A 25,920-nucleotide genomic window follows, 5' to 3' on the forward strand; every position below is an offset into this window, starting at 1 on the left:
ACACTATTTTCTTAGGCCAGATTCCAATAGTATTTCAAATATCATGTAGTACTTAAATCGACATACAGCTGTTAGTAGGAGATTGATTGACAAATGCAATGGTTATTATAATGCTTTAGTTCAAGTGAGTTAACTGGTGATGTCAAGATTGGAGGCAGCCTGGGATGCAATCATCATGAAGTTTGTAGTCCTTAGGGATATGGGTCAGGTGAAGAGTGAATCAGGACACTAAATTTTTGGAAAGCAAAATTCCAGCTCTTCCAGAAGTTAGTCAACAGGACCTGCTGGGAAGCTGCTCTAAAGGGAGCAGAACAGAGCTGGCAGATCTTAAAGGACATGGTCCATAAAGTACAAGAGCGCTAGATCACCAGGTGTAAGAAATCAAGAAAGGAAGGCAAGAGACCAGCTTAGATGAGTGGAGACCTCTTCATCAAGCTAAAGGGTAAAAAGGAAATGCACAGGCAGTGGAAGCAGGGACATCTGCCCTGGAAAGAGTAAAGGGACATGGCCCAATAGGGAGAAGGCCGAGGTATTCAACAACTTTTTTTCCTGTCTTCAATGGCAACCACTCTTCCCACACCTCTTGAGTGAACAGACTGCAAGACAGGGACTGGGAAAGCAAAGCCCCTCCATCTGTAAGATCAGGAACCTGAACATGCATAGGTCTATGTGACCTGATGAGATGTATCCCGAAGTTCAGAGGGAATTGGCTGGCATAGTTGCCATGATATTTGAAAAGTCATAGCAGAGAGATGAAGTGATTGGAAAAAGGGAAACATTGCATCCATTTTTTAGAGGTAGAAAGGAGGACCTTGACAGCTACCAACCTGTCAGCCTCATCTCTGTGCCTGGAAAATTGTGGAACAAATCCTCCTAGAAGCTATTCTAAGGCACGTAAAGGATAGGGAGGTGATTCATAACACACAGAAGGCTTTACTGGGCCTTTAACAGGGTCTCTCCCCAAATCCTTCTCTCTAAATTGGATAGATATGGATTTGATGGGTGAAGCATTCAGTAGATGATAAACCAGTTGTCAAAAACCCCAAAATTTTGGCAGTGATATCAGCCACAGAGCCATCTATTAGTAGACTCGGCCTGTCTGTTTCTTCCAATGTTGCTGCCTTTAACTAAAAGTGTGGAGGAGAATATAACTTGTGTCCCAAATTCCCTTACCAAACATCCCAAGGCTGTGAAGTCCTTTTTGATCATCCTCAACTGCATGTTGCTCCTTCATTGTTCCCTACATGGAAGATCAGTAACGGGCAGTAGTCTCAGGGCTGCAACAGGCTAGGAAGTTTTCTGGTGGTATCCTTACCCAGGCCACAGGGAGACAGCAGAACTTCCTATGGGTTGGGCCCAGTCAGCATATTGGACCCTCTGTCCCCTTAGAAGGGAATCATCTACAATTCAATAAGCATAAGCTCAAACAAAACTATGAATGAAGCTGGACAAAACGCAAAGAAATTTGCGTTTTAAATCTATTTCCAAGGAATTTCACAAACATCATCAACTACAGCGCCAATTCTACCTCAATACTCATATTCACAGTGGAAGCCAACCAGGCAACTGACAAGAACCCAAGAAAGAAAGCCCTCAGTCTGTTTCAACACGGTGCCAGCAGACAAGCAGGAGTGCATGATGGCAGTGAATTAGTAACTACTGCAACCAAAAATGGCAATTTATTTATTGATCCTATACTTGTCCTAATTATAAGAGTATTTTAACATACTGAAATTACACACATTTATGTCAAACAGGGTAAGCATTCAAGAGTTCTCTTGTGTTTTATCTTGCAAAACAGACCTCTGGAGAGATCTCATTCAATTAAATTATATGTAAAATCACTGGTGCATATTTTGCTGCTCACAGTCATGCTTTTGTGACTTGCTCCATTAATATAACTAATATAAATAGCCATTTGGGATGTAGGTAGCAATCTACAAGTGTTCCTGTGCAAGCTAAAACCACTTTAGTTTCATTAGATTTGCATCACTTTGACAAACTAGTCATTCTAAAAGATGTTCATCTTCAACTCAGCATTTGTTGTCTACACCTGTAGAGGGCAATGGTATAACAGCTGAAATTAGCTTTAGAGGTACTTCACTGACCAAACAAACTACAAAAATACTTTATCGGGAGCTATCATCAACTACAGACCACAGACTTTCAAAAGGAAAAAAAGTAATTTTCACTCTATGCTGGTATTAAAATATTTTTCCCAATTATTCTACATACAAAAGAGTAGCCACTAAATTTATAGAGAATTTTATGTCAGACTGATCTTACTCTCCAAGAATAATGGACAGAGACTTTAGAACTGGGTTTTTTTCTCAGATCAGGTCTAGGCAAAATGAAATCAAAACAAACATCAAAGGCTCAATGAGGAGAAAACACATGCAAAAGCCTTGTATTGGATGCTTTATCTTTTTTTTTTTCTCCATAGCTCCATTTTCCATTGAGGACTTCTACATTTACAGGCTACCATCTGTCTTGGAATAAAATAAAAGCTTCTAAAATAAAATTGAGATTAGTTATGTTACAAGTAAGAAGATGGACCACAATGTACCTTTTCCATCTTATAAACTGTTCTATGAAAGAGTAAAATAATAGAAAAGTTACTAAATTAACTACATCTTTTATTGTTGTATCAGCCACTGTCTAATACATTGATGCAACTTCCAAGTGAAACTTCTCCATTGTGTATCAGATGCAAATATGTGTGCAAACAAAAGATACTTCTGTGCTTCAAAGTCTCCCCACTAACAGAGTAGATGGATGCCTGCTGTCATCTGCAGTTTACCACAAATCACCTCAAAAAGTTCTGTCATTAAACACCACAACCACAAAACAAAGGTGGATACTGGGAGAATCCTTTAGAAAAAATGTCATCTGAGACATCACAGAAGGCTAAGGTTGGAAGGGACCAACCCACCAACCTGTGGGTCATTTGGTACAACCTCCCTGCTCATGCAGTAACCCTAGAGCACATTGCTCAGGATTGCATCCCAATAGTTCTTGAATATCTCCAGTCAAGGAGACTCCACAATCTTTCTAGGCAACCTGTTCCAGTGTACAGTCACACAGCAAAGAAGTTCTTCCTCGTATTCAGGCGGAACTTCCTGTGCATCAGTTTCTGCCCATTGCCTCTTATCCTACTGCTTGGCAGCACTGAGAAGAGGCCTCTGTTCAGAGATTCCCTCTCAGTTGTCTTTCTTAAGGCTGAACAGCTCCAACTCCCTCAGCCTTTCCACATAAGAGAGATGTTCCAGTCCCTTACGCATCCTCGTTGCCCTCCACTGGACCTCTCTTGTACTATCTTGTACTGAGAAGCACAGACCTGGACACAGCACTCCAGATGTGGCCTCAGTAGGGCTGAGTAGACAGAGAGGATCACCTCCCTCGACCTGCTGGCAATGCATTTCCTAATGTATCCCAGGATACCATTGGCTTTCTTGGCCACAAGGACACACTGCTGGCTCATGGACAGACCCCAGGTCCTTCTCCACAAAGCTGCTTTCAGCAGGTCAGCCCCCCAGCCTGTACTGGTGCCTGAGGTTATTCTCTCCCAGGTGCAGGACCCCGTACTTTGCTGAATTTCAGGCAGTTCTCTGCTCATCTCTCCAAGCTGTCGAGGTCCTTCTGAAGGGCTGCACAGCCCTCTGTGGTATCGGCCACTCCTCCCAGCTTTGTGTCATCAGCAGACTTGCTGAGGAGGCATCTGCCCTTCCATCCAAGTCATTGATGAATAAGTTAAACAATACTAGGCCCAGTATAGAACCTTGGGGGACATCACAAGTGACAGACCTCCAACTAGACCCTGTGCCACTGACAATGATCCTCTGGGACCTGCCGTTCAGCCTGTTCTTAATCCACCTCATTACTCATCCAGTCCACACTTCTCGAGTTTGCCTATCCTATGAGGATATTGTGAGAGACAGTGTCAAAAGCCTTCCTGAAGTTGAGGTAGACAATATCCACTGCTTTTTGCTTATCCATCCAGGTAGTTGTTTTGTTGTAGAAGGCAATCAGGTTGCTCAAGTATGACTTACCTTCAGTGGACCCATGCTGACTGCTCCTTATCACCTTCTTGTCATCCATGTGGACAGAGATAGCTTTCAGAGTGAGGCACTCCACCACCTTTTCAGGGATTTAGTTGACGCTGATTGGTTGGTAGTTCCCTGTGTCCTCCTTCTTACCCCTTTTGAAGACTGGGGTAAAATCTGTTTTCTTCCAGTGCTCAGGCACCTCCCTTGATCACCGGATCAACCTTTCAAAAATGATTGTGACCGGCCTAGCTATGGTGTTAGCCAGCTCTCTTACCATTTATGGATACATCCTGTCAGTGCCAATGGACATGTGGGTGGTCAGGGTGCTCTCTAAGCCAATGCTCCATGACCAAGGGAAAGTCTTCCTTACAATATTCCTTCACCCTAGTCTCCCGGGTCAGAGATTGATGAGGGCTGGTCTTGTCAGTGAAGATGGATGCAACAAAGGCATTCAGTAACTCTGCCTTTTCCACGTCCTCTGTTAGCATGGTCCCCACTCCATTAATTCCAGATGGGCCTTGGCCTTCCTTGCCTCATTTCTCCTTATTCTGATGACCTTTCTATTCTCATTCCAAGTGGCCTGATCCTGCTTTCATCTCCTGTATATTTCCTGCTTATGCTTGTGTAATGACACAAGTTCTTTATTCATCCACACAGGTCTCTTGCCCACTTAGCCTGATTTCTTGCTCATCAGGATGCATCGTTCTTGAGCCTTGAGAATGTGATCCGTTAATATTAACCAGCTCTCCTTGACACCTCTTCCCTGTAGGACCTGTTCCCACAGGATTCTTCAAAGAAGACCAATAAAGTGGGTAAAGTTAGCTCCTTAAATCCATGGTTGCAATCTTACTTGCTGCCCTGCTTCCTTCTTGCCCAATGCTGAATTCCACAATCTCATGGTAACTGCAGGCAAGGTTGTCCCCAAACTTTACATCTCCAACAAGGCCTTCCGTGTTAGTATAAGGTCAAGTATCACACCATTCCTTGCAGGATCCTCCATTACATGCCATAATCATATAAACTTCATCCACTGAGGTGCTGAGATGCAGTGAAAGGATTTTGCTTTTTTAAAAGGTTAACTCAATTCCCTGGATCACGTTGAAAGTTTCAGTTAGAAAATACAATTGACCTCGCATTACAAAACACAGAAAACCAAAGCCAGCCTGAAAAGACAACATTCTGCTTATGTTCAGTTCTGCTGACAATTTGACCAAGTTTATATTTAGTTATTTTCTAAATATGGCAAAGCTGCTTTCCAAGAACAATATATTACCTTCCTAAAAAAGAATGAAAAACATAAGATAACATGACTGTAAAGTATATGTTAAGTAATTTAAAACTTAAGGTATCATTGAGTTTTGTAATAGAATAAAATATTAATTTGTAGCCTTCTTACACTGATTTCAAGAGACTAATAAAAAAATCTTAAGGTAAACTTTAAATCCATAACAGTTTATATACACCTTCTGTGGATTGCATAAACTTGTGAGCAACTCTGAGAGATACTCCTATAAATCCTGCCCTGCCTTAAAGGCTGGACTAGTTTTCTTGTACTATTCCTTCTTTGTTGGGCAGACACAAACCACTGAATAACCTTTCCAATTATTTACCACAGTAGCTTTGGTAGCTAAATAAAAATTATACCAGGATCACTGCGGTACGAGGCCCTCATGCTTTGCTTCAAAGGCAATTCGGTTATCATGAAACACATTCTCTGCACCTCTGTTTGGCGTTTCTAAGAATGATGAGATTTCATTGCAGAAGTGCAACCCTTAGCAGTGAGGCAGAGATAATAGGAAATGTTCCTTTCTTTTCTTATACTGACATTGTTATACCCTGGATTTTCATGCCGACAAAAGCAATCAACTTTGTTTTATTTACCCACGATGGAACAGTCAATACCATATTGTCCCATTTCCAATTCCACTTATGTCAAGAGAAGCTAAAACAGTGAATCAGTAATCTCACTCTTTAAATGTATAGAAGAAATTGTCATGTGTTAATATCAAGGGTTAGCATCTGCATTTACAAAGATTACATTATTAAAACAATACAGAACAATGCTACTTAGATTTAATCCCATTTTCAGTACAACCTTCATGAATAAAGAATAATTATTGAAGTTAAAAGGCCTAAATTATTGTAGAAATACATTTTCAGGATGTTTAGACAAAAATACTACCTTGAGAATTTTCAGAAAAATTTCCAATGGATGCAACTCCCATGATGTTTATGAACAGTCAGCACCAAAATGTGTAATTCCACCTGACACACCAAAGCTCCCAAATCATTGCTGCTTCCCTCCAGGCACCACAGAGAGATTTTTATCAGCTGACAATTATCTCACCTACCCTTTAGGCTTTCAGGATTACAGTGCTAAGATAGGACAGGGCATCAGTAGAGCCACTGGGATTTGTATCAAGAATGTTTTGAAAGAAATTCAGTGTCCAGCTAAAAATTAAATACCCAAACTGAACGAAATGTTGAATGTTGACATAGCCTGGTGCTGTTGAAGGAAGATTTTAAAGTTATTGACAGTTTTACTCTCTTCTGACCACAAAAACTGAAAAAACACATAGGATACATCAGATTTTAGCCAGTGTAAACTTTGTTATAACCACAGAATTAGAGTTTAACTATGCTTGATATGTATCCTCAAACATGATTCCTTTGTCCTGAAAGAGTAAACCACTTGGTTTTAATTTTCAATATTTTATTATAGGTTGAGGTTTAAAAATAAAATATAAACAGATGCTTCTGAGAACAGGCTAAGAAGAGAAGCATTTAATCTATAGATGAGATTGAAAGCAGCTAGGTAACCTAAATGAGAGAGGAAAAACAGGACTTACCTTTGAACACTGTTTATGATTCTGGCACCAAGCAAGTGACCCATTGTTCTGAAAGATAAAGGAAAAGTAAATAAATATTAATATTTCTTTCAGACTAGATATGTCCACCCTAATGTGTTAAAATAGAAAACACCATCCGGTTCTTCTTAGATGTTCTGCCACAACACGAGTACCAATGCTGACTCCTACTCCCTTGTGTGGAGTAAAAGGCTCAGGCGAGTGTAAAGAGATCAGAAAAAAGTTAGGAATGCATTTCACCAGATAAGTTTGGTGGAAAACTGACCAGTCATCTTTTAGTCCATCTTTGTAAACACTTATTGTCTAGAATTGCTAAGAAGCAGACAAAAGGTAACACTTGCATTTAAGAAATTGATATGGATTGGTAGTGATTCATGAACAGAAAGTCCATTAGTCACATTTCAATACTGCATGATACTTAAAATAAATTACCGAGGAAAGATAATGAACAACCTTGAAGTAATGGAAAATTCAATTAAATGAGACATGAGTTTACCAAAGACATCTGTGCCAGTTTTATTTTATATTTTTGATAATAAAGTGCGTTTCCCAGATAAGGAAACACTATAGCTCTCATTTATCTTGACTGCAGTAAAACAACCAATACAGTATAACATGCAAAATAATAATTTAAGCTAAAGGAAAAGAAAACATGATGAGAACAGAAAGATAAATATAAAACTGGCACAGGGACAAACAGCAACTTGCTGTTCTCCTAGAGGAGCTTCTGAAGAGTCAATTTTGGAAACAATATTTCCAGTTTTAAAAAAAACACAGCTCAGAAAAGAGAAACATATGTTTGTGATGTTAAGAGATAAAACAAAATAATGATTCACTTTCTGTATAGGGGAAGATCGAAACAACATCAGGAAGAATTGAGTGACACTTTAGACTGAACATGAGAAATAGGGTACAAACTCTGAAACACAGAGTGCATGTTCATGTACTTCGGACCTCATATATATTTCTTCCAAAATTTATAAGTTCATACTCTGGAAATAGAACAGATGAAGATCTGGTAAATTTGTTGTTCAGAATCTGACTACAATTGTGAGTCAGATAGAGTAATAGGACATCCTTTCATATCAATTAGGCAAGGTATTCCCACAGGGATGAATTAATGTGACTGTAGTATATCTTTGCCATTGGCACCAACTATAGATCTGGAAATCAGTTTCCAAGGAGAAGGAATTCAGGTAGGCCAGAATACGAAGGACTAATACAGCAGCAGTATACCTTTTTCTTTTTTTTTTTTTAATGAAGGGTGATGCAAATAATAGAATAATACACATATATATATATACACATGTGTTGGTTTCATCTAGGATAGATATAATTTTCTTCACAGTAGCTAGTATGGGCTATGCTTTCGATTTGTGCTGGAAACAGTGTTGATAACAGGGATGGTTTTGTTACTGCTGAGCAGGGCTTACATACAGCATCAAGGTCTTTTCTGCACCCGATCCCACCAGGGAGCAGGCTGGAGATAAACAAGGAGTTAGGAGAGGACACAGCTGGGACAGCTGATTCCAACTGACCAAAGGGATATTCCATACCCTATGGAATCATGCTCAACATATAATGCTGGGGGGAGAAGGAGGAACGGGGATATTTGGAGTGATGGTATTTGTCTTCCCCAGTCTCCATTATGCTTAACGAAGCCCAGCTTTTGTGGGGATGGCTGAACACCTGCCTCCCTATGGGAAACAGTGAAATAATTCCTTGCTTTGCTTGCGTACATGGCTTTTGCTTTACCTATTAAACTGTCTTTATCTCAACCCACGAGTTTTCTCACTTTTACTCTTCTGATTGTCTTCCATATCCCACCCAGGGGGGCAATTGAGTGAGCACGTGTGTCAAGCTCAGTTGCCAGCTGGCTCTTAACAACAATACATAACTGTTTATGTATAAAACTCACACAGATAAATTCAGAATTACTCTCTTAATATCCATCAACTACAATTCAGAAAGAGAAATAGATACATTGGAAACATTGTAACCAAGACAACTAGAACAGTTTCTCAAAACTGCAGCACTATGTTCTGATCCAGCAAAGCTTATAAGCTTGAATACAGTGACTTGCTACCACAAGTATGAAGCCTATGCTTTGAGGCTGGATCTCTCTTTGTGAATGTTTCAATAGATCGTGTTTGTGCATGTCTTCATACAAGTATATTACACGTTCACAAAAGCTCCCAAGATGTGGCCAGCAGGTCGAGATAAGGGATTGTCCCCCTCTAATCTGCTCTCATGAGCCCCACATAGAGAACTGCATCCAGTTCTGGAGTCCCCAGGACAAGGTCAAGGACCCGTTGGAGCAGGTCCAGAGGAGGGCCACGAAAATGATCTGAAGACCGGAGCTCAATAAAGGCTGAGAGAGTTGGGGTTGTTCAGCCTGGAGAAGAGAACACTCTGGGGAGACCTTATTGCAGCCTTTCAATATATAAAGGGGGCTTATGAGAAAGATAAGACTTTTTACCAAGGTCTGTAGTGACAGAACAAGAGGCAACAGTTTTAAACTGAGAGAGGGCAGATTTATATTGGATCTAGGGAAGAAACTTTTTACAGTGAGGGTGGTGAGATACCGAAACAGATTGCCAAGAGAAGTGGTGGATGTTCCATCACTGGAACTGTTCAGCAACCAGTATGATCTCATGAAAGATCCCAGAACAGGGAGGGGTGCCTAGATGATCTTTATAAAGATCCCTTCCAACTTCAATCATTCTGTGAGTGTGTGGCTTCAACAATCTCCATAGTCATAGAATCACAGAATGGTTTGGCTTTCACCACAGCTTTTGATCTGAACTTCAGAAACTTTTATATAAGCCTTTTTTTCCATATAAGTTGTAATACTAGAAATTTCTACTCCTGTATTACCTAAGGAGCTCTGGGGATGGTAAAGATATATTTATTCCTTTCCACTTGTAGGCTTATTTAGGAGCAATTAAAAAAAAATCAGTTCAAATAATTTAATTTCAATATTTTACAAAAATTTATTTTATGTTCCAGCAGATTAAAATGCAATCACTATTTGATTTTATGAATACCACTTTTATCTATCATTACTGTAGAATTTAGCTAAAACTGAAATTTGCTAGCATAACACTAGCTAACTATGAGCACCATGTCAGGTCAAAAACCCTTTGAAAAGAGACATAAATAGAAGTAATAAAACTTTAGAACAGCCGTAAATAACATATGCTAGTGGGAATTCTTCAGTATTACCCTCAATGCTGTATGAGGATTTATTATTTCCACTTAAAGATCTAGCCAGCAGTAATGTAAAAACAATATTTCATGTGTTACTTTCAATTTATCCCCCCTTTCTTCTTCATATAAAATGTGACAGAGGTAGCTGATTGCAATAACAGATTAGTAGCAGCTCACCACTTTGTTTTAGTTACACTGCTACTTTCCACTGAACTAGAAAAAGCACCTCTGCTTTTAAATTATATCTGTTACTTGAGACAATAAAGCCATAAATGTCCAGATGTGTGTCCCCTACTTGATAATTTCAATGTCTACAACTGTTTTCATTTCTCTACTGAAAACTATTAGCACTTGAGTTAAAAAGTAAGTTTATCAAAAAGTAAAAGTATTGTTTAGCAACTTCAGCTTCATACAAACTCACATTCACAAGAAGTCAATGATCTTTTATTGCACAAGAAGAAAAAGCAAATTGTACAGGTTTCCTTTGAACAATAGGGTATTAGAGGAAGCACAAATGCTATATGAAGGCTCTCCTTCACTCTGCATCTTAGCAAATGGTTAATCAGAAACATTCAGCTGTGATTATTGTTCCTGTTAGTGTACCTGGCTGAAAACATAATTTCAAACCATCAGAAATTTCCCTCGTGTCTGTTTCTGTTCAAACCCAATCCTGACCTGACTTTTACCAATGAGAGTTTTGATTCAGTCTTTAGTGGTGGCTTAAGTCTGTGGTGCAGAAATGCCTCAAGGAAGAGTTCAATAAACCCGTCTGTAAGCCTTGCACCAGCATACCTTCAGGGCAACCTTGAAGTACCTTAATCTTCATACTGAAGAGAATAAACTGCACACAACATGGCAAACTCCAAGTATCCTTCTTCCCAGCCCTGCCATGTCATATGAAAGACATTAGGTAGATGAGACTAAAGCGTTCTACAACAGCATATAGTAGATGGAGTAGAGGAACTCAGATCCCCACTTGAGCCCCATACACTTTCAGTCTGTCAGGAAGGAAAATGCAGACAAACTTCCAGAATCAGACTTCAAAGACCAGGACAGTTTGAAGTTGTATAAGGACAAGAGTTTACCAAAGCAAAGACAAGGTGGAGAAAAAAACTTAAAACAGCAGACAAATATTACAAGACTTATCATTCAAACTTTTAAAGAAAATACATGCCACACATATTTTCAATGAAACTGTTAAATAGGCATCTCTAATCAGTCTTACTAGGCTACATTTCAGCAAGTATATGTGCACACTTGCTTTCCCCTGGCAAACTATAAATGTCCTTGTTCTGTGCCCTACTATGCCTTGAGAAAAAGAAAAGTTGTGCAGCAACTCCTGAAAGGAAAAAACACATACAAAGAAGCAAGAAAAATTGATCTTCTATCTACAGTGTGCCCCAGGGGAAAAAAACTAATAACTTTCACAAGCAAGTAAAAGTTGGTCTTTTATTGGAGGAATGGCAAAAAAAAATTATTTCATTTGCATCTCTGTCCATAATTATCTTAGGAGATACAACCCTTCTTTTGAAATGCCAGAGAATATCTATGAAAAATGTACTAGTCACTGAATCTGCTATGACAGTACCTGTATACCCATTATCAGTTTTGGAAGTCTCTTCTCCCCTGCCCAATTTTCAATTCACATTCGAGTGAAACAACCATCTCTCAAAATTGGCCTCTCCTGATGACCTCACCAATTCTTTCAAAATGACAAAAAAGCATAGAAATAAACCCCTCAAATAACAGTCCCCACTGAAGTGAAAAAGAACATTTGAGTAGACAAATCAATAATTGCTGCAATGATGAATTTAAAGAGACAGGCTCCCACTATACATTTTCCTTAACCTTTCAAAAATCTCAACAGCATGAAATTAAAAGGAACAGTGAAATATAATTTATATTATGCTTGACACGCATTTCCTGAGTGCATGCTCATTATGACACAAATTAATAGACGGACTTATGCATGGCAGTGCTGTGTGTCCCCAGGCCCAACTCTGAAGTGTGGAATTAAGACACAAAATGGAATCAACAAATTCAAACTAGACTTTCCAGCTCCCAAATAGCAAAGTGTACACCTAGAAATGAATTTCAGAAAAGTCTGTACACTTAATGGGGAGAGATATCAAAGCCTGCAGATAGGAAATGCCAAATAAAATTTTATTTCTCAAAGCCTTTCTATGGAGAAGAGATACAACCTTGTAGTGAATGTATGGGCAGGGGAACCACAGTACTACCTCTCCTGGGCTCTGGTATTTACTTATCCTTTTGCATATAAATAAACAGAATGCATTTTACTCTGAAAATAAGGCAGGAAAATGAAAAAAGGATGCTCTCATACAACATCACGAACACTCACCCCAGAAGTCTTTCACCAAGCTAAAGCAAATTTAAGCCCTTCTGCACTTTGAAATTACTCTTAACAACAGGCTAGGGTGAAGACTGAAACCTGGCCAGCAAAACTGAGCCACTCTGTAGAAATGAGCAAGAGAAACATGGAGCTGGAGGTGGTGAACAAGCGAGGTCATAAAGACCACCTCTTTGGGAAACAAGACCGCTTCTTCAAGGATAACTGCCGCAAACATATTTTTAGCATCATCACCACTACATCATTGTCCAATGTACATCAGGTTTGAAGACAACCCACTGGATAAGCCATGGATAGAAGAGGATCAGTGTGAGATGAAACCACCCATAAAACACAACAGAATACCAATAATATTCTAGTTCCTTGGCTTCCATTCAGGGAAGAAAGGAAGGAAATACGAACAACTGAAATTAGTACATTTTGTACCTTTTATAGTTTCATATTTCACTCTAAATTACATTTTAAGGAAATAATTCCTTAGTAAGGAATTTCTGTTGCCTTATAATGGTTCTAATAAATAATGAAACTGAATAAAGCAATCTTCAACAAATCATAAATTGAATGCCATTTCATACCTTTGAGCCATTCCATCTGCCATGTCACTAGATCCCAGGGAGAAGAGATCAGCACCTCCCTTTCCACTTCCCCTTCTCAGGTGGAGAACAATGAAGTCACCCCTCAACCTCCTTCTCTCCAAACTAGACAAATCCAGAATCCTTAGCTGCTATTCGGACATGCCTTCCAACGCTTTCACCAGCTTTGTTGCCCTCCTCTGGATGCATTCAAGGATCTTCACAACCTTCCTAAATTGTGGGGCTCAGAACTGCACACAGCACTCCAGGGGAGGCTGCACCAATGCTGAATACAGCAGGATAATCACCTCTTCTGATCAGCTGGTAATGCTGAGTTTGATACACCCCAGGATGGGATTTGCCCTCTTGGCTGCGCTGGCACCCTCCTGACTCCTATTCAGCCTGATGCTGACCAGGTCCCCAGATCCCTCTCTGCAGAGCTGCTCTCCAGCTGTTCCTCTGCCAGTTTATACTTGTGCCCAGCATTATGCAGAATCCAACATTTTTCACTAGTTAAATTTCATCCCATTACACATTGCCCAGTGCTCCAACCCATCTAAACCCCTCTGCAAAGCCTCTTGTCCCTCAAGATTCAATGGCACTTCCCAGTTTGGTATCATCAGCAAATTTGCTAATGGTGCATTCAACTGCTGCATCCAGAGCATTGATAAATACATCAAGCAGAACCAGCCCTAGAACTGAACACTGAGTAACACTGTGATGACCCGCCACCAGCCAGATGTAGCCCCATTTACCAAAACCCTTTGAGCCCTGCCCTTCCGCCAGTTCTACACCCAGCACACAATGAACCCATTCATCCCACAACTGTTCCTGACCCTGGCTCATCCCCAACCCTGGCTCATCCCTTGCCATATCTGGGGCTGTTGATGACCCTGTTACCAGTTCTGCCCATTCTGCGCCTGGGCCTTTGGGGCTGCTCCCCTTGGAGAGGTCATAGCCTGCAATGGGGTCACCATCAGCCCCTTCTCCCTGGGAGAAGCCAACCCTCATTGCACCTGACAGAAGATGACTGTGCTTTAGGGTCCATAATAACATCTTCATTTACTCCTGATGTATAAGTAATGTCCTTAGACTTTGGTCTAGTTAGCAAAAGCACAGAGCAAAATTTCAACACCAAAACCAAATAAAGATCACTCAAATCAGACAAAACAACAAAACATATAAAACCCATCAAAACAAAACAAACGAACAAAAAAATCACTGCATGGGACTCTAATGTGAGACAAGGTAAGAGAACAAACAGCCCTTAGCACATACTAGTTGCATTGTTTAATATATTACTACCAGAGAACTTTATGACTATGTTATATAAAAACATGTAGAAATACAACGTTAAGCTTAATTATGTACACATATTTTCTTTGCCATCTCATAACTATATGCAACTCCTTTAAAAAAGAAAAAGAGACAAAAACTGAGCAACAGTATTCTGAAAAGGAAGCTGAAGGCAAGAACACATTTTGGAACAAATAACTAAAGTTCTTCTGTTACTGTACCTAGCCACTATGATTACTCACAGCTAAATCAAATGTACATCCCCCTTAGAGGAAGCCATTTCTATACAGCAGATGTTCAAACTGTAGAAAAGTCAATGTTTGTTACTCGTTAACCCAAAGTAATTAAGTTAGAGGTGACTGAATGTAAGAAATAGTTATGAAATTGATCAGCCTAACAATTCATTCTGGTGACATAACTGCAGTTTGTAAATATAAACAAAAATGAAATTATAATGGGCATGGCTCACACTACCATCTAATTTTAAACATCTGGATTTAACACCAGAACATGGATATCAAAAATAATTTTCAGAAAGTCTTAGTCAGGTTTTCTTTGGGATTTACGCTAACATTGCTAACGCCTGTAATGTCCTAATTTCTATCACAATGATATGGTGGGTCCTCCTGTAAATGAATGGCTACAAATAGAACTATATTGGCCTAAACCTTGCATTGGTATTTCCTAAAAAGTTCATGCAAAGTCATCTTCAACTTTCATTGTTATCACAGACCAAAATATTTAAAACCACAACTTCACACACACCAATACAAACAGGAAAAAAAAATTAAGATCAAAGTAATTAAAAAAGCAATTAAATAAAATCAGCAACCATCACCTAAATTATGAGGCACACCAGTATTTGTTCTCTGGCTGCCAGCATTAGTAGGTTCCTAGAAAGACAGTCATCAAAACCCAAAGGTCATTACCAATGAAACAGCAAAAGATCAGTAGTTTTGCAAATAGACTATGCATTGCTTGGATTAAACTTTCATGTCCAAGTGTGGAACACCTTTTCTCTTTTTACAGCACTATCTTCTCAAATGCATAGAAAAACTACTAGATAAACACAAGCTGTAAAAACAAATGAGCCACAGGAATCCTTGTGTCTCCACTGCACTTGTGAGTTATGACTGCCTTCTTGTGGTTTTACAGACTTCACTCTTACCACTTCTAAGATTGATCTCAATTGAGGTTTTATTCTACTTTACAGAAGTTCCTATCAATCTGTAAAAGAATCCAGATGGAATAAACTTCACTTCACTGTGCAATAGGAGGAATTAAATACACTGACACTGACTTGAAGATATTAAAGTTATATACTGAATCTCACATTAAGGTATATTTGGGCCAAATTCTGCACACATTTCTTGGGATTAAGTAATCCAGTTGAAGTGAACAGAAACTAATCTAATAGCATTAATATGGTAAGCAAAAGATAGCTTGTCGACTATTTGTTTGTGCGCCCTATTTCAAAATTCCCACCCTTCCAAAATGTTAATGTGCCTTTTCTGTCATGTCATAAAGTAGGTTTGATATACATATGAAATAATGAGACAGTACAAGTATATGCCAACTCAAGGATGTGACAGAAGTGTAGCCCATTGGGAAATTAACACCAAAAAGAACAAAATGCATTCTAAAAATGTAATGCTTCCTTATGCAAAATACAATATAAATGTAGACATACATGACCTACTTTCATGTATTTGAAAAAACACGATTGGTTACAAAATATAGTAGTATTCAATGTTTCAGAAATATGTGCATGCTGCTCCTAATGCTGATTTGACTCCATAACTGAAAATTTTTGTCCGTATTAGTATTCCGTATAATTATAAGATTATTGGTTGACTCCTAACAGCATGTGATGTGGTATGTTTACCACAGGACAGGCTGCATTCGCCCGCACTGCCTAGCAAAAGATCCTTCCAGAATCAACTACAAATACCCCAGACCATATCCACACTAGGAAGTTGTGTGGACCACAGAAACACATTTGTTGAGCAAAAAAACTTGGTGGTGATGGACTTGATGTCTGCACTACACATATTCCAACTTCCCCTTTCCCTTCAACTAGTTCTAGTCTGGTCCATGGATACAGCACCCACTGTTTCCTAAAGCACATTAGGTCACCCTGGATCATCTCTCCCAGTTATGTTAATCCAGAAAAAATCTACTGCATGAACTCTCAGACTGCTCCATGATGTGAAACAAAAGAGACTCACTCCAAAAGCAAACTGTGACCCACATTAAAATACTAACGTGTAGATGCACCTCAGACACTTCTAACATCTCCCAAACACACAAGAGTGATGATTCAGCACTTCCTACTAGACTAGATTTTCCACAAAACCCACACTGTTTCAGGGCTATTCAGGGTAGTGTTCCTTTCTCGACGTGCAAAATGTTTAGGGTTCTGCTGTTTCACATCCTTAAGAAGCTAACCACACACAAAAAAATAATAATCATACATTTCTAGATCATTGAAAATGTCCATTATAAATAGTCTAACTATAAACTACATGAACACGGAATATTCATATATTCCATGCAGGTTGCATTGTCATGAAGTAATTCCTGATTACAAAACCGTTAAATTCTCTGTACTACATAGTGGCCATGTGAAGTTTTACTGTATTTTCTCCTATTCTGTTTTGATATGTATGAGAGGGACACCATTATATACTACATTTGTATCTTCAGCAAGAGTACGTATGCACGCCCATTCCTTAGAACTTAGCAGCTCTTCAGCACCCAGGTTACTATGACTCAGTATCAGGCACCATCAAATGTTATGCTCACACTCTTATGTTTAACATACTACTCATTTCTAATACAATTGCATGAAATTCACATGATAAATTTCAGGAACGGATTTCCATTCTCTTTGGCATGTGTTACTAGTTTACAAGGTACTAAATATTTCAATCTGTAGTAGCAGCCATATCCACCACAAGCTGATGAATACACATATTTTCATTTCCCTTTTAAAGAAAAACAAACAAATTAATAAATAAATTCCACACAGCACCTTTTTCAACAGAAAATATTTGTGAAAAATATATCTTTATTTCAATTGTCTTGATGTGTTACTATAAAATTTCTCCTCTTTGATCTGTGCAAAGCAATAAGCTCAAAAAACATCATTGCCAATACGAATACTGTTTCACTGTCAAAGTTCTTTTAATATTTTTAAAGCATGCAGTAAAGTATAATCTCAGCAGAAAAATGTTGCACAAATAATGATCCTACAGATGAAATATGCAGTCTAAAATTTTACTACAATCACTCATTGGTAGTTTCACAGACCCATTAATATTTATAAAGTTTTCTATATAAAAATCTTATTTTGGAGGAATTATTGAAGTTCATAGCAAAGCTCTCAAAAGTAACAAGTGTAAAAATTAACACAATTCTTGCAGCTCTAACAGTTGCATAGTCTTTGGAGATTTTTTTTTTCCATTTTCCATAGAAGACCTGCTCAGTCAGTACAGTACACCTCACCAGACCTCAGAAGTTTCTTCTCCTAGAAACATTTGCAGAAGGGTTCTGTGGTGATTCAGAAATTAAAGAACTTTTCAAATAAAAATGACCCTTGGACTCAAACAGAACAGCCTATCTGCAATCTGAACATAAACCAACACAATATTGTTAGCATACACTCAGAAAGCACTAATTCAAAGAAGCATATGTCAGCCACACAAAACAGTCTTTCACCATAACACTTAGGCAGCATTTCAGGAAGAAGTCTTATTCCCAGACATATTTTAATTATTAGTCTTTCCATACATCTGCCTTCATTGTATACATTGCAGAGAGACAGACAAGATGTAACGGGTGCAGTTTAATAAGCCCACAACTTTATTCTTTCATCTCTAAAGCACAATGCAACAATAAACCACATCATGCAAGTTAACACTCTTCTCTCCATTGCTCCTCTTGTTTTGGTCCTCGGCCTCTCCCTTCCCAAACCAGCTCTCATTTTTGCAGAAAGTCAACATACACAACTGCCACATTAAGCCCACAATAAAGATTAGTGGATGCCAATTGCATACGGCTCAGATACCACATATCAGATCACTTAATCCTCCTAATTGTATCATGTAACAAGAGGAAGTTACGATGCCCTTCTCCAGGCCAGCTCAGTGCTGCTCTCTTTCCACAGCTCCCAGACCTGTAAATCCTGTTCATGCTTGTCTGAAGATCACATTTTTATTCCTATCCTATTTTAAGGAATGGTAATAGCTCCCACAACAGCAAATGTTGCAATGACATTGCATTGACAATGGATGAAAAACAGGCATCAAGTGAAGGAGCACATAGAAGGGAGGGTGAGTCCTTCCCTTTCCACTTGAAATTTAACACACCTGGTAACCTGATCCTAGCTGGGATCCTTTGGCCCTGCAATGCTGACACTATACTTTTGGGAGAACCAGCCTTTTAATGGAGGTTATCACAGATTCTTCCCATTTTCTTAGGGGCTTTTTACAGTTTGTTAAAAGCTGTATGCCACAAGAAATGTTTATTACACGGGACAATTGCTGCAGTCCAGTCTTCTAGACCACCTTGCAACCAACCCAAGACTGTGAAAGGACAGATGAGAGAGAGAACAAATCAACATTAAATTCTATTGAGAAAGATATACTAAAACTACTCATACAATTCAAGCTACAGGGATAATAACTGTATCTTTCTACAGTGACAATCTTCAATGGGAGATTTACGTTGCCTCATCACATTGGCATAAAATTTCTCACAAACATAAAAGCACTTCATACACCAAGTTTTTAGAATACAGTTTGATAACTAGCTAATGAAAACATACCATAAAAAGAAAATTAATCTCTCTTCAAGGCAGTAGTGAAGCATTTGTCATTAACACATCTGGTTACCAGAAATATAGCTGTTATGCAGAGCAATCATTTGCTGACAGGTCCATCATGTTTCAGACCTTTCTGGCATCAGGTGAAAGAGGAAAAATGCAAATCAGGTTAATTTGCATTGAAGTTATTGAAAGGCTTGTAACTGAGAGATGTCAAAGCTCAGCTTAAGTTCCTACCCATGCCACAGTATTATAAGCCTCCAATGCAAACAATTGGATAGAAAATTTCACTGATTTCCACTGCAGGTATCAAACTGGTTCTGATGCCTAGCATTTGCTTTTATATCTTTAATTTAAATCAACAGCCACAAAAAAACCCATACTAATATATACCCTTAAGCTCATAAAATATGGACAACTGTGGTTAAGTTGTCAATAACTTGTACTACCAGCAGGCATTCTATATTAATTACTTTTTTTCTTTCTCAAATAATTCTTTTTTTTGCAGAACTGATGAATATTTTAGTTGTTCCATCTTTGGAAAGTGTCAGATACTGATGGTATGATCCAGGTATTCTATCCCAATCGTAATGTTTCCTTCCATTTTACTAGAATTCTCACCTGGGTAAAGCAATTAAGAAACACGATGAAGGGGGTTGCGGTACTACAAGTACATTGATAATATTCAAGTGTCTTTTTCATTGGACTGGGAAGCTCTGCTCGATTTGCTTTCTCAGTAGGAAGTTCATGGGTGAGAACAACTTGACTCTGGCTCAATCTATACCAGATGGATCTACTAAGTATGAGTAAGTATCTTAGGGGCATGAAAATTTTACATCTGCTCCTGCTATTAAGAGGATAAGCCATGCCTCCTGATGAAACTTACAGGGATGCTTTGGAATCCCTGAGGGTACCTGGATACAGGGAGTAACAATCAGTAACTGGTCAATATTTCATTTAAAAAAAAAAATTGTTTACTGTCTTTAATGGTACTTAGCTCTGATTACATCAAAAATTGCCTTTACCTTCCCTTAATACCTTAAAGAATCTCTTCTAAAAATATCTTAATTTGAAGCCAAGGTGCTTTACGTCTGGCAAATAACTGCCAATTCAGTTTTACTTTGTCCTAATGGCATAGTACCATTTGCCACCACTTTGAATTGTAAAGGAAGATGTCACGATACAGTAGGATCAGATTTAACAAATTCAAGTTAAGTTAATTGTCCTTAAGCAGCATACTGGGAGTTTTCTTGGGTTTATCTATAAACTCGGAATGGCCATTTCCAGTACATTTTCACTGGACTAAGCTTATTTCCTTTTAAATCACTGGATACATTACTGTCAAGCGTAGGGATATAAGACTCAGGCCGGTAATGAAAGCTCCAGAAAAATCCTGTCAAAGTACTAATTACATAAATTGAAGAACCAAAAAGTATGAGTCAGAAGTCTGAAGGATCTCCGACTAAAGAAAACAATATGAGCTTATACTACATTAATGTGTAAAGCTCTTCAGTCTTTAAAACTACTTGAGTCACATTTTCTACTCCAAAATAAAGGCAGTCAGTATATTTCGTTTGGAAACTCTAAATGTTCATGCCTTTCTACAGTTTGGAAAATGGCTTGGGTTAGGCTTAACTTTCTAGTCCACATTGCTGCTCTTTTTTTCTACTTAAGGACAGTTTTGAATACTGGAAGGAGTCTTGAAATAATTATTGTTTGCTGTTGCACATTTATTGCCACTGTAATTACAGCTTTTCTTCTGTCCAGTGCTCAAATGCCTACGTGTGTGATTCTATGAATAAAGTAAATCTTTTACAAGATTAATTAATATGCTGCATATTGAAGGCATTCCTACTTCACTTGGTCAGTGAGGATCCACTAGATAGAAACCAAAAGCCTGCTGTCTTTCACATTGTTTATTCAATTTTTCAACTCAAAGAAAAAAAATCAACAATAGCTGCTAGCTGCAAAAATCTACATCTTCTTTCCTTATTTATTCTGACAAACATGTCCCGTAGCTGCTACTAAGTACTATATGAAGCAACACACACTTGATTAATTGGATTATTTTTACTTTTTTGGGTCAATTTGTCTAATTCCAAATGTTCCTTCCACCGACTGCAGATGCAGAGTGACCAATGCTTGGCTAATTTATGATCTCGCAGTTCAAAGTTGCATAGAAAGAAATCTCAAAAGAGAAGAAAGCCTTAAGCTCTCCTAGTTCTAGTTCCCTTCCCAAAATTGCTAGATAGGAATCAAATGTCAACATATTATACACTCTCTGTGATTAAGAAAAATGGGGGGAGGTAGTGATGTGATTCATTATTGTCTAGTTGTGGTTACACAGTAACGTGCTTTTATTATTTTCAAAAGGAGCTATAACCATCACCTAACAAAAAAAAAGCCACCCTGTTGAAATAGTTTCTATGTAGGGGTTCAAATTCTGAAAAAAAATGACAAGCAGTCACTGTATTAGGACAGAAACATAATGACAATAATGATGATTATGACAGTAATACTAATACTACTAATAATAGTAAAATGTAATCACCCCTTCCTCACTATTTGTTGCCTCATTGTCAGCCATGTACTAAATTCAAAGAAAACCCAAAATCTTACAGCAAGTGAAGTTAAAAAATGAATTTATAGTGTCTAGGTCCAAAAACGCCCTGAGACCTGACTGGAATGTTCCAGTCATTAACAGTTAAAAAGCATTAGAAGTTAAATACAAATTATGTATAGTCCCTACATTCATGGCCTAAATTATTAGATGGGAAATTATGTTCATGTACATGAGCTGTGATCACATCTCTTTTTTTAAAATATAAATTAATGTGAATATAACTTCCCTAAAGAGTAATCTCTTAAAAAAAGAAAAACAGTTTTATGTTTATGAATTCTCATAAGAATGGCAAAAAAGGTTGAAATATGTTTGTATTGGATTAATAGAGTACATTATTCTCATCCAATGTTCACCATCAACCTCAATTTCTGACTCTATAGACAGAAGACATTTGCTCCAAAGCAATCCTATTTTCCCCATATGATCTTATAATAGGATCCATGACAGCTGGATTGCAACCCTCACAGGCAGAGAAAACGGTCTTCACTATCTTGGCTAGGTTTGCAGTTTCACTTGAGACCACTTGAGAAATTACAGTGGCAGCAGTTTTGTCTTATTTCTGACTTAAAAGACATCTTTGTAGTAGACAGCGTCCAACATACTGCCTAGGGAGGCCACTTCACTTATTCACTGTATGGGAATAAAACGTATGTCCAGCTTTTGTCTCCTCACATGAACAAACTTTACTATATATGTGCAATACAGCAAATCCATCACTTCTGAAAATGCACAGAACACATGCATAAGAAGATTCAAAGCTTTTTCCAAAGAATAGGGATTACTGTTTATTTCAGAATACAGGTAAGTAAATCACAATATTGACTCAAGAGAGCAGGCAGCCATCACCAGAAAATATTTCTGGTTGAAAACTCTCCGGAGAGTAAGTTCATAATGTTTGGAGAGTAGGAATCATTCAGAAAGCCAAAGTAGCCTGTTTCTTTGTCCCTCTTTTTCACAATCCGTCAATACGATTAAAGGAAAAGACAGAAGTGAGGAACAAGTTGCCATCACCAGGACACACTCAGTCCATAAACTGCCTCCAGACTCACAAGTTACTTTTAGGAAAGAAATAAATGAAAACAAGCTGAAAAGAAGCCAGTCACAGGTCAGCAGCTTTACCTGGACAGGCTCCACACCTGAGCACCCCTGATCTAGAACAGATTTAATATTTATGCACCTGCACTGGTATACATGACAGGACCACAAATTGGTTAGAATTTTGTGGTGAATTTTCTTGGAGGTTCTACCTGTAACAAAAGGATTTTCAAAACATTTTTACAAACTACAAACAAGAAAAATTGACCTTTTTAAACAAAATAAAAATCCAAGCAGCTGACAAAAAATGGAAATTAAAAACATTCACAAAAAACATTTACAAACAACTCTCCCTACACCCATTGTAGCTGTTCTCTGTTTCCAGCCTTAATTTCAATTAATTGTGTTACGGTAAATTTTACAGTGCCCTCTTCTCCTAGGTAATTTCACTTTGCAGCATTGTGAGCTTGTAGGAGGTCACCTGTCTCCAGTTTTCTCCCTTCTCAGACTCTGTGTCTCTTCTTTTGCTTCTCCTACAAGTTCCAGAGCCATGCCTTCCTCAGGAATCTCAGCTGCTTACTAGGACAGTCATATCTTTTGCAAAATTGGGACAACTCTCTTCTTTTTTAAAGGACAATTTATTGTAACAGGCAGACCAAGGAAAAACAAAGCAAAACATGCAGTGTCCTTAACTTAAAGATATAATAAGTCATAGGGGGACTTTCTTATGGTGAAAATGTATTTTCCTGTATTATATTTGTACTTAACTTTGATGTCATACCACTTTGACAGTCTAGAAGAGACACAGAGGTGAAAACATGATTCAAAGAAGACAAAAGAAATTTGATAAAAACTTTGGACTCAGGTTTTCCCCAAATCTGGAAATATTTGATATTCTTTTCAGTGAAAGGAATTGAATGTGTTGATTTTTTTTAATCAGAGATGAAAGGAACAGTACTCTACTTTCAAGTTTAAAGAGTCCACTTACCTTTCAACACCCCCAGTTCTTCACCTCTGTGTCCTGTGATGTCTTGGTCATTAAAAGACTAAAAAATAGATACAACTAGAGTTGGGATACCAAGTTCACAGCACTCTACTTTGTTGACAAAGGCTGCATGGACCTAGTTTCATACATGGACCTGATCCAGCTGAAATCAACAGAAGGCTTTTCATGGACTTCAAAGGTTTTTGAAATATAAGGCCTTATAAGGCTCAGCTGTGGGAAAGGTCAAAAAATGAAGATTCTTGGTGTAAACTCCTAGACAAGTGCTTTTTTCTGGTTCAAGGCTAACACTTGCTAGGCACTAACTACTAAATATCAATACCAATGTGTCTGTCTTCTGTATGATGTTCCTGATACTCAGTCATTAATACTATTTTCAATCTTTAAAAATATGGATGCTAAATTACAGCACTTTCTTTTTCTGTTTACAGAAGTTGTCTGTGTACTCAAACACAGATAATCTGGGAAAGTAAAAATTCACATTGAATTGCCAATAGAGATGTAGGGGCCAGCTTGTGAATTAACAATCTCCATTTGTAGACACACACAAATTCAGCACTGAGTCTTAAGAAGTTTGCCCTTCGCAAAATGACAAATGTTGAGCATCTGGAAAATCAGTCTGTTTTTCAAGCTATCTCAGAAATGTACTGGGGGTTTTTTTAACTTACAGGACACTTTCTAAACCAAATACATTTAAATACAGTTCAGAGCACTAGTTAATTACAGAGACAACCCATATGCAGACAACTAATAATGTTTTAATAACAGTTTTAATATGAACACTACCTATCTTAAAAACCCTTCACTCTGTAGTAAGTGGATATATCTTCAAATGGAAAAAGGATTTATATTTTAGTACTCTCAGTGTTTTTCTTTCAAAAGTTTACTAATGCTTTTCAGAAGCAACATCTCTTCCCTCTCTCCGACATGCCTATGACATTAAAACTATGCTTTGCCAATATTTTCTATACATAAATGTCTGTCTCAAAATATATTAGTAACATTCCTGTTGGATGTATTGCGTCTGGTATCAGGCACATTAACAGAGATTTTAATTTTATGAACACAAGCAAGCTAGCATAAAGATTTTTTTTATTAATATGTAAGCATCCACAAATAAAATGCGAGAAAAGTATCTTGCCAACTCTTATTGTTCAATACAATTGTTAATCATTCACTTAGGTTTTCACACAGTTCATTTGCTTTGCATTTAAAACTTACACTTGAGGCACAGACAGACATTTTAATTTGGGAAAGCAATGGGCAAATTTAAGGTCCCAAATCTGCGTAATCAAAACTGCTAGAAAACAATGACCCAGCTTTGTAACCCCCACACTCATATCAACCATGCAAGCTATCACCGATGCCAAAGACATTTGAGTCTAGTTATGACAAATCAAATATAACTCCCACTGAGATCAGGGAGGTTCATAACAAACCAGGTTACAATAGCAAAGACTAACTGGTTCAATCCCACAATATGGTGAATAATGCAGGTCTTTTCACTAGATGCAACCATTATTATTCAAAACAAACCTTTCATCTTCGAAGTTTTTACATAAGATCCTAGTAGAAGATCCGTGCACCTCTTGCTCACAACAGCAGATCTCAATAATAAGAGCACATCAAATGCCAGAATAATTATCCAGATCATGCACCATATTAACAATAAAGACAGGAAAATGATTGGGACTTCTAACAAGCTTTGAGGAAAATAAAGTAGTAACAAATGTTAAAATCTGTCTGTGGAAATAAATTAACAGCAGTGTTCCTTACAAGACATATGAAAGTCAGAATTATTTAATAGAAGGACTATTTTTGGAAAGGAAATGAGTACTAAAATGGCAACACAAGCTGATGGCACACATCTTCACATGTAGAAAAGATCATGAACATGTCCCAAAAGATCTAAGCAAACTCAAGTGTCTGAGCAGCTTGTCCATTGGAACTGAAATGTTCTGGAAATAAGACACTACATTCTACTACATCTCATTATGAAACTACCACATATATTTTCAAAAGATTTCATGAAAACCAATTTAGTTTCAGAACTATTCGAGACAGTTACAATA

At 38.0% G+C, this 25,920-nt stretch overlaps 1 protein-coding gene across 1 annotated transcript in view; it reads right to left on the reverse strand.

Annotated features, from left to right (window-relative positions):
* Positions 1 to 25,920, reverse strand: part of ANOS1 (anosmin 1) — a 131,709-nt gene that overhangs the window by 99,288 nt on the left and 6,501 nt on the right. The window contains exon 2 of the mRNA XM_027675132.1: positions 6,896 to 6,943. Within this exon, the coding sequence (XP_027530933.1) occupies positions 6,896 to 6,943 (48 nt within the window). The remainder of the gene's footprint in view (positions 1 to 6,895; positions 6,944 to 25,920) is intronic.

This window comes from Neopelma chrysocephalum, unplaced genomic scaffold (assembly GCF_003984885.1).
Source record: "Neopelma chrysocephalum unplaced genomic scaffold, ASM398488v2 Primary Assembly neopelma1_25, whole genome shotgun sequence".
NCBI classification, from domain to species: Eukaryota; Metazoa; Chordata; class Aves; order Passeriformes; family Pipridae; genus Neopelma; species Neopelma chrysocephalum.